This window comes from Adelges cooleyi, unplaced genomic scaffold, assembly GCF_023614345.1.
Source record: "Adelges cooleyi isolate 19-005CV unplaced genomic scaffold, UGA_ACOO_1.1 ACOO_flye_CR_arks_rails_tigmint_CR_PRNA_9, whole genome shotgun sequence".
Lineage (NCBI taxonomy): Eukaryota > Metazoa > Arthropoda > Insecta > Hemiptera > Adelgidae > Adelges > Adelges cooleyi.
Window position 1 is genome coordinate 6,269,326 of NW_026096579.1, and position 10,328 is coordinate 6,279,653.

A 10,328-nucleotide genomic window follows, 5' to 3' on the forward strand; every position below is an offset into this window, starting at 1 on the left:
AACATTTACCATATGCTGTACACATGCAAACAATTTTGTGTGCATTATGCGTTACAAAAATATACTCAGACAGTCCATTTTTTGTCTTTTGGTACAGGTTGCACAAGTAGTGCATGTTGGACGGCATTTCTGAACGTTTAAATTCAAACGGTTTCGAATGTGCAACTGTTTAGTAATTGCAATTTTAACCGTGTTTGTCGTTACAAACCAACAAAAAGGAACTACAGTAGGAGCGCCACCGGTTTCTTTGTCAGCACCTCAATGGGACCTGCTGTTCGGTGTGTACAAAGTACAAAACTGGAGGGATTCGTGGTTTACCGCAATCGCAGACGCAGACGGTTGGATGGGTGTGCACGAACGTTTGCTTAGTCTGAGGGCTAGACCTGGGTCGCTGAAGAAGCTGCTCCTGATTCCCCGGATGATGGGATGCGATTGCGGAGCAAAGCTGTATTGGTTTCTCTCGTTGGCCGTCTACGTGGTCAAAGAGTGTGAGAGATTTTCACAAGACAACGACGGCAGCCGAGTGGTCGCTGGTCTGGCAAGGGATTGTTGGAACAGACTAGGAGACGGTGTCCGAAGAGGTTCGAACACCGTGTCGGAGGTGATGGGCTCGTTGGGATACACTCATTACACTGTGGGCGACAACGTTGGTTCGGATGAATTTTACAAAAACGTCTCGAGGATCCGAGGTTTCCTTTCCACCGTCTTAACATCACAAGACATTACGAATTTTTGCGTCAAGCGGACGGACGAACTCACCGATTGCTTGCAGGACTTTTTACATTTTAACTGTGCACCAGAGTACCCGCCGTTTGATATCGAACAATTAATGACCGAGCACGAAACAGCGTACAGACACATTTGCAGTTACTTGTTTTATTTAAACAAAATGGATTCTTACGTCAGATACGTGAGCACACGGTTGATCCAACTGGGTTTCCTTTATGACGCGGCAACGGGTCAAACTACCTTTAAGAAGTATTTTATAATATCATAATACTGTTGATATTAGAGCAAAAGAACGTTGCCGCCATAGTCACCGTGTTAAAGACGGATTGATAAATTTATAATATTTGTATTTCTATACATAAAAACAGTGACAAATTTTAAATGTGTTACGACTTATAACATTACTTATGTGTAAATATATGAACTGTGTTTTGAAATTATTCGCATTATAAGTCATCGATTGGTAAGTCGAGTAGTATAGCGATGAGTGGTAAATTGTTAAAACGTTATATCCTTATCCTTGTACTCAACCAAACAAACTCAATTAATGAATGTGTGTAATGAGTTCTCTGTCTCTGTTATTGTTAGCTCGGGATTACTCTAAAAGGGTTCTTTTATCGCCTGTTTTTTTAGCTTCGATGCAAAGCGAGAAGGTATTGGTTTTACTCTGATGTATGTTTTTTTTTTATCTGTATACACTGTAACTTCTTTAATACTGGACCAATTCCTTCGAATAGCAACTCTATAAATCGCAATTTTCATCTAGCTGGCACTTTGGGGGGGGGGGGGGTAAAAGTTGAAAAAGTTTAACTCTTCACAGGCGAAAGTTGAAAAAACAAAAAAAAAACCGTACGAGTTTTTAAGTTAGAACTTTTACTGGCTATAGCTTCGAGAAAAAGAGTCGGATCGAGTTGAAATTTATAAGAAATATTTATTTAGTATGCCCGCGCACGTCAGTTATATCAAATTTGAATTTAACCCAATGCCCACCCCCCTAGGGGGGGTACAGGTTTTTTTGTTTTTCGGGGTTTTTAGCCGTAATTTTAAGACCTTTGGGTTGAAAATTTGCCAGTAGTTGGAACTCATATGTATCCATAACATATTAAACGGAAAAATAATTCGGCACTACAGTTTTTTTTTAATAGCCGGAAAACTGTGTTTTCGCAGATTGCGTATATTTTAACAAAAAACACTTAAAATCTTAAAAAAATTGTTATCAAATCATTAAAACAATTTTATGTAGATCTATGCAGAATGATACTATTGAGTTTTGTGCTCAAGTAACACTTTTGACTTTAAGTTGACACAAAGTTCAATTTTTTTTTTTTTACTTAAGTTCTTTCTGGCTGATTAAAATTGAGAACTGATAACAAATTCGTAATCACCGACCCCAAAAACATATAATTTGACCCCTTTTAATGCCTTTTTCACAAAAATCCAGAAAAATGTTTTAGCTTCGATGCAAAGCGAGAAGGTATTGGTTTTACATGAAATTGTTAACTGCAGATGGGTGGAAGACTTATCTGATCAACTTGACTGCTTAAACAACACTGGTGATACAAGAAATGTTCGACAATGCTTAGAACAGAGGTTATTACATATAAGATTTCTTACAATTTTAAATAAATTGATTTTCTTTTGATGCTAAATTGCAAATGTTTTTATTTATAATATAACTTTTTACATAAAACATATTATTTTAGCTGTGAAACACACAATGAACCATTAACTGTTTTCTGTGCTACTTGCAATCTATCTATTTGTCATCGATGTGCACTATTTGATAATTCGTCTCATATTAGTCATTCATTTCGGCCAATCGAGGAAATTTATAATGAAACCCTGACAAAACTCGAAGATGAGTGTGATAATCTGAAAGGCAAAGAAGAACTGATTAAAAAGGATATTAAAGAAATTGTGAGTTCAAATTGTTTTATTATTATCATCAATCAAAATTGATTTTTATAATTAATAAAAAGATTAATCAAAAAATTCTGATAGTGTTTATATTAACTGAATTTTTATGCCATATGAGGTACGGTCCAAAAAAACTCTTAAAGTTGTGAGCTAAATTATATATTATGATATGACATTTAATTGAAAACAGCACATTTTGTGATTAAGTATGTATTTAGTTTGTATTCAAAACATTAATACAAGCACCTTAGGTTGTTAAATTGAAAAAATCAATTTTCAAAAAATGAAGTTAGTATACTTAATTTGAAAATCATTTTATTTCATTTATTTTTTTTATGTTTTAATTTTTCTGTGTTTTAATGTCTTTAACACTACTCCATTACACTAAAATTATCTTTTTTTTAGGCTATATTAATTAAGTAATATTGTTTATACCAATGCTTACATTTTTTAGGATAAAAATATTAAAGATGTACAGCAAGCCAAAGATCAAAAAGTGCGTGAAATTCGCACGGCAATTGAATGTATGATGATGGATTTAGAAAAAGATCTTGATACCAAACTTACAACTTTATTACGCCAAAAAGGTCATCTAGTCCACGAAGCTGAACAAATTGAAGAGTTTTTACATGACTGTGATTTGGAAGTCTCTCAAATGACAATGTCTCAGCTAATTAGTAATGCTCCTAGGTTTATGAGAACTGTTACTATTATGCAGCAAAAGCAAGCTCCATTATTAATTCCTGTGTATCCCGAGTTCCATAGGTAATTTTTTTTTAATAAATTATAATAGTATAATAATTTATAGAACAGAAATAAAATAATGAGACATGTTATGTATGTTTATTCCTTTTAGTGCCGTGACCCCTAAATTTGAAGGAGGTACTTTGACTATAAAATCATTTTCTGAAAAAATAACTCAATCTGAACCTATCTATTCATTGCCTATTGGATGTAACGGTGTCAGTTGGAGACTCAAAGTATATCCTAATGGGAACGGTATTGTAAGAGATAGATATTTATCTGTATTTTTGGAATTAACTTCAGGTCCACCTGGTGTTTCTAGGTAAGTTAATTAACTCAATTTCCCCATAAAACATAAAATTACATGAATAATAAAATTCATAAAATAAACTATATTGAACTTACAAAAAATTACAAAAGATTTGTACTATACAGGTTAAAAAAAAAACATACATACAGTTTTGTTTTATTTGTTTAACTTTTGCAAAACTTTTTTTACTAACTTATTTTAGCTGCACTATATTATGAAATTATTTCTTTGAGTTTTAATGAATCAATATTTTGTTTTAGGTATGAATATCGTATTGAAATGATAAATCAATTGAATATAAATGATCCCTCCAAAAATGTACTTAGAGAGTTTACTTCAAATTTTGAGATTGGTGAATGTTGGGGATACAACAGATTTTTTAGACTAGATTTATTGGAAAATGAAGGATTCCTACAGCGAAACTCTTTAATTTTAAAGTAAGCCTTTAACAATTAACCTTCCGCACTATTGTAAATAATACAACAGTTTAAATAATTAACAAAATAATAACTTAATTAAGGTTTGTTCAATAACAGGATAATTAATAAAGTTTGTTAGTTACCTAAGGTTTATAACATAAGATGAACCATTAGCTGATTCAGTAAATGTACCATTAATGTAAATGTTTTAATATTTTATAGATGAACGATAATCAATACATTAGAACTGTTGTAAATTTTACTATGTGCAACTACTTTTTTTTATAGCAAATAGCTGAAAAGTTTAACATGTTTTTCTTACTAATACTTAAATTGTATAATATTTCACTTAGGTTTAGTGTAAGGCCACCAACATATTATCAAAAATGCATTGAACAACAATGGTATTTATCAAAATTGGAACTTGAAAACTCTTTATTAGTACAAAAATGTGATGAACTGAAACAGGTTATTTTTTTACATTGCACAATAGTTCAATTATTATTACTAAACTTTAAAAACAATTTTTTTAAAGTATTTATACATACGTCATAGTGATTCCTCAATATAACTGGATTGTCTAATTTTTCAGGGTTATAAATTAATGTGTATTTTTTTTTTTACGACGAAGACAATACACGAACCTAATAAACTGTTATTTTTATTTATAATTTATGTAAATTATATATAAAAATATATAATTTATAATAAATTATATAGTATACAATTCTAGAAAAATTATAGATATTAAGTTTTATTCCTTTGCATTGAAAATGTTAATCAATGCTTTTGTCAACTTTTTTTTCAGAAAGTACCAGCTAAAGTGAAACCTGTAATTAAAGAGGTTTCAAGTCCTAAAAAGAAACTTAAAATTAAAATTCAATCATTACTTGATGAGTTTGAAAGTGTTGAAGCGACTGGGTAATTATTTTGTACTTTTATATAATATAATTTAAAGGTGACAACATAAGCAGTATATTTTAATAATACAGAAGTATCGATAAAAATCCAAATGAAGATCATGGAAGTCAAGGAGGGTCTTGTGGTATTGAAATTGCCTCTAACTCAGTATTACCTCCCTTTTCGTTACAAAATTTGTATGACAGTGAACTTCCCATTCGTTTCCAAGGTGAAACAGCGCAATCAATGTTCGAAAGACTCAGTAGACTTTTTCAAGAAAATGAAATTGTATGTTCCTATATATTGTATGTACCTATATAACTTATAATATTAATAATATAATGAACTTTTATTTAGATTCCAGAAAGACCAATTAATGTCGGTAGTATCAATAATTCATTGTTGAATAACGTAGAACAGCCTAGTCAACCTGGTTAGTAAACTCGTTAAAAGTAAAGTATTTTAGATATATATATATATTAATAATTTTGGATATGAGTATTAATATAGTTATTTTAATGAGTGTTCAAATGATATTAATTTTTATTTTTAAGGTAATACATTATTGAGAGCAGTGGCGGCTCGTGGCTATGTGCGGCCGCACCCCTTACAGAAATAACGAAATAGTATAAATAATATATTTGATTTGATATTTTATGTTAAGGAATACTTTCTTATTATTTTTCGTAGTATCTATTAATATAATGTCATATTATTGACAGCGGCGGCCGTATAAGCTATGTTATGACTAGCGCGATAATTTTTGTCCCACAATTTGGGCGAAAGCCTATAAATACTTTTGGCGGCTGTTATAACGTGGTGTGTGCTACATTGTAAACCTAAAACCACGCATATAAAAATATGTTTTCGTATTATATATAAATATAATATCAGATTATCAACGGCGGCGGCTGTATAAACTATAATGTGCGATGATTTTGTTGCACAATTCGGGCGATAGCCTTTAATGAATTCAATGGCGTTTTTCGTGGTTTGATCACCCTATGTTCAAGTTTAGACCCAAGTTTACGGGAACATTTTCAGAAGTCAATTGCTTTTAGAGGTACTTCTAAAACCATACAAAATTAATTACTGGATTGTATTTTAAATATTATAAAAAATCATATTTTAATTGAAATAAATAATTTGGAGTGTGTATCCATAATTGTAGACGAAACTGCCGATATCTTTAACAAATTTCAATTAGCGTTAATATTTCGTTATGAAATTAATGGTAAGGTTACAAATAAAAGAAAATTTTTGTAATGTTACTATTATCTTATATATATTTCATATTTTGTTTTTATTTCATACTTATATGTATTTTCCTGAAATAAATAGATTACTTATCATTTTGGGTTATGATTTTCTAATTTTTTATCACACTCCTGTGTCAAATCACCACGAGCCGCCACTGATTGAGAGAAATAAACAACTATATATTATAAAATAGAGGTTAACCTTCCGATAGACAACCCTATTGAACTAAAGGAAAAGCATGCAAAACTCATGTGTAATTATTACATACAAGGTTTTTCCTTATACATATAAGGTTTTTTCGCCTTTGGGTTAAAAAAAAAAAATAATAACACTTGAAAAAAATGCTTTTTACTAATGATAAATCATTTTTGTAAATTCTATTTAAATCAGCCATATTAAGAAAATTAAATTTTTTTTTAAATCAGTTTATATATTATTTGTGATTTTAGATTTTAATTTGGATAATCGTTTGCGTGTTTATGGGGTTAACCATTTTAACTCGCCGAAAAGATTAAGTGAGTTACGAATAAAATATAATATTATTATGTTAATTAGTTAATACATTAAATTATCTTTGATAAATGTGGTATATTAGTTATTTGACTGCTATAATATTTTTAGGAGTAGCTGAAAATGCACAAATGGTTAATAAAATTCAGTCTGAAATAACGGAAGCTAGGTAAATATTTATATATTTATTATTTTTATTATTAATAAAAATTGTATGTGCTATTTACATTTCTTCTTGGAATTCCTCTCCTAACGGAGGTTGGAAATCATCATATTAATCTGGATTGACCCTTGGGCCGCTTTGAATACTTGGTTGTTGCTGTAATCAAACCATTGCCTCAGATTGTGCATCCATGATGATTTTTACTAGGAATAATTAATAATGTGGTGGGTCTTCCGTCTCCTTCCACATGCAGCTGCTACCCTGCATCAGGTTCTTTTTGTCGCCTCTTACGACAGGAGGAACATTCCGTGGTCCTATTCTTGCCCGGGAACCATTTACATTTATATTTTAATTAATATTTGCAGTTATAGTGTAATATTCAAATGTAATATAATGTATACATGTTATTTAATTTTATTAGGTTTCGCTTAACAAAATTGGAAAATGCTATGCTTAACAGTCAAACAAGTAATATACAATATTATTATTAAAATTAAAAGAAGTACAATAACATTTTCGTAATTTGTAAAACTACAATAATTAAATAGTTGCAGAATCTTTTTCTGAACCGACTTCTTCTATTCCGAACAATTTGACATTAGCAACAAATTCAGTGGAATTACTACAATCAAATTTGGAACATGATTTGATGCATGAATTACATGGTGCTACTAATTCCGTATGTGTAAATATAATATATCTCTCTTTATAATTATTAATCCATAGATAGGCTTGCATTCAACGCTAGTATCCTGGGGAAGGATATTTATGGTGTGAAGACTTATGACTGAGTTTCATACCATGCACAGCTAGTACTTAGTTACAAAGCGCCATATATATATATTATGAACTTTTTGCATAACTTTATTATGTATTTTTTTAATATAATCTAGTAGTAAATTGTGCTTTCTTGACGGAATGAGGGGGAGAAAGTATGTTACCGGTAGAGATGGGCGTATTTGTATTCATGAATACGAATATTATTCACAGGACCCTCATCTGTGAAGACAAGTACGAAAATATTCGTATTCAAAGTAAAAAAATAAAAATACACTATTATTTGCAGCCAAAAAAAGTGATTACAAATGTATTTGTATTATTTGGCTGTGAATACAAATGTATTCCTACTTTTAGGCTGTGAAAGCGAATATAATCGTATTTGTATGTGCTCATACCCGCTAGTATGAATATATTTGGAAATGTGAATACAAATGAAGGGCTGTGGGGAAAAAAGATCAATGTCAATTTTTTTTTAAAAATGAGATTTTGGTATCAAATTGTTTGTATTGACGTATTGTATCTTTTATGTGCTCGAACCAGGGGAAAAAACAGATTCGTCGAGAGTAACGACCGCCGGAAGTTTAGGCATACAGGCGAAATGTATTACGTTTTGAAATTAAAAACATGATTTTCTCAGAATGAACAAAAATTGACATTGATCTTTTTTCCCCGCAGCCCTTCAAATGTATTTGTATTTGAATTCGCAGATGAGGGTCCTGTGAATAATATTCGTGCCCATCTCTGGTTACAGGTAACTAACTCACGATCCATTCTGAATATTGAATCTTCAATAAACCTCTATCTTGAAGGAGACAGTCTTTTTCTTGTCAAGTCCGAATATAAAATGCCAATTATCAATAGTCCTAATAACATAAAAATATTAAAAAAACCTTGGTAAATACTTAAATAATAAAATACATAAATAAATTAGGTAACAAATTTGGTAAATCTAAAAATCAAAATCACATATGGTAACGTCCGAACATAGGGTGTTTTTCGTCCTTTGTCAGTTTGATTTCTCGATGTCTTTGGTTACACGTCTTATAATTTCGGGTAATATTCAATGATCTTACGACTTACTTGGAAACTTAATTATGTTAATTACAGAATACATTATCCATGGAAAATGGTGAAACTGAAGAACAAGGTACATCAGAAGACAGGTATTTTAATTTATGCCTTTTTCTTTAATTTTTTTTTTTTTTTTTTTTGCAACAGTAAGTTAATTTTATAACAAACAAATTCTTTTATTTTAGTTTTTTGAAAAACTTGACAAAAGGATTAGATGAAATGCTTTGTTTAGAAGATGTCTATAAAGGTAATCACCAAGCATACACTACTTTTATTATATTAGACTATTTGAAGTGATTAAAATCAATCAAGTATAAGTTATTTTTAAACAAATTTGAACAGGAGAGTAAAATTTAAATTGTATTTTGCAAGTGTTCTTGCGAGTGATGTTCATTTCTCTTTCAAAAATTGTAAAACAAATACAGATATAAATAGAATTCATTGACAAATATTGTATAATCAAAAACTTGTTTTTGAAAAAAAAAATGTCACCTGTACCCACTTTTTAGTTCTCATCACTTCATTTACTATCGAGCTATGTAAACTTAGCTAATGAATAACTCATTAGTTGATTTAAGTGAAATTATCATTATGATATAGTTCTAAGTATACTAAAGATTTTCATTACGTACTTTTAAAACTTAAGGAGAAACATTTTGTTTGATTTGAAGAATGTTAATGTTATGATATTAATTCAAAATTAATTTTTTCATTATTATTTATAGATAATTGGGATATTGCAGAAAGTTCATCGAGCGAGAGTGAATCGAGCCCGAGCGACGAACCAGTAGGCCCTGGTCATTTGAGTCAAAATTAATAATTTATTCAATATAACTATTTTTAATTTTAACATTTATTATCTATAAATGATACAACAGTCCCATACCATTATAGTCACAAATTATTTATTATCGATAAATTGCTTTAAATATTTAAATTCATTTATAAATTAAATTAATTAAAAATAACATTATAATTTTAAAAAAAAGTCCATATTGTAGTATAAGATTTAAAGATCTCAAATATTCAGAAACATAAAAATGTACAAAGTAAAATAGTTAATTTTGTTGTGGAACTATGTATTAAAACACAATTTAATGATTCATTTGTAATAAATATATAAATACAACATGTAAGTTCTAAAGCTAATTAAGAAAATCTTAATAAAAAGTGCAGACTAAATATTGGTTCTACCATCTCAAGCAGTGTCTAAATATCTCATAGAACCCAATTTAGTATAGTATTCCAATATGGAGTAGATAAAGAAAATGTGAGGTGTTTTATAATAATATGTACATGTTTAAAACACATAAATGAACTTGTCTTTATATAAACTGTTCCTATTTATTATTTACTTAGCTATTTTTACATGTAAAGCATTAGAAGGGACCGGTGCAATAACCAGCTAACTCAATTTTTAGTAATTATTCATGACGATCATAAGGAAATTCTTAATTTCATTTACTACTATTGGCAGAGGAAAAATGCGTTTTGTAAATAATGGTCCGATTTTACTGTTTTTACA

At 29.7% G+C, this 10,328-nt stretch overlaps 1 protein-coding gene across 1 annotated transcript; it reads left to right on the forward strand.

The window, feature by feature from the left end:
* The first annotated feature begins 157 nt into the window (after nt 1-157).
* LOC126846186 (uncharacterized) lies at nt 158-9,718 on the forward strand. Its single transcript, XM_050585428.1, has 17 exons — nt 158-910; nt 2,204-2,319; nt 2,433-2,646; nt 3,101-3,411; nt 3,503-3,712; nt 3,961-4,137; nt 4,473-4,587; nt 4,928-5,040; nt 5,112-5,307; nt 5,377-5,452; nt 6,729-6,794; nt 6,901-6,958; nt 7,374-7,420; nt 7,501-7,631; nt 8,840-8,895; nt 8,989-9,050; nt 9,529-9,718. The coding sequence occupies exons 1-17, from the start codon at nt 158-160 to the stop codon at nt 9,618-9,620; spliced, it is 2,793 nt and encodes a 930-aa protein (XP_050441385.1). The 3' UTR covers nt 9,621-9,718.
* The last annotated feature ends 610 nt before the right edge of the window (nt 9,719-10,328 follow it).

Excerpts from the sequence above, each read along its gene's own strand:
- LOC126846186 (XM_050585428.1), top strand. The coding sequence starts at position 158 with ATGTGCAACTGTTTAGTAATTGCAATTTTAACCGTGTTTGTCGTTACA. Across the intron at positions 2,647-3,100 it reads AAAAGGATATTAAAGAAATT|GATAAAAATATTAAAGATGT; the intron begins GTGAGTTCAAAT and ends TACATTTTTTAG. Across the intron at positions 9,051-9,528 it reads TTTAGAAGATGTCTATAAAG|ATAATTGGGATATTGCAGAA; the intron begins GTAATCACCAAG and ends TATTATTTATAG.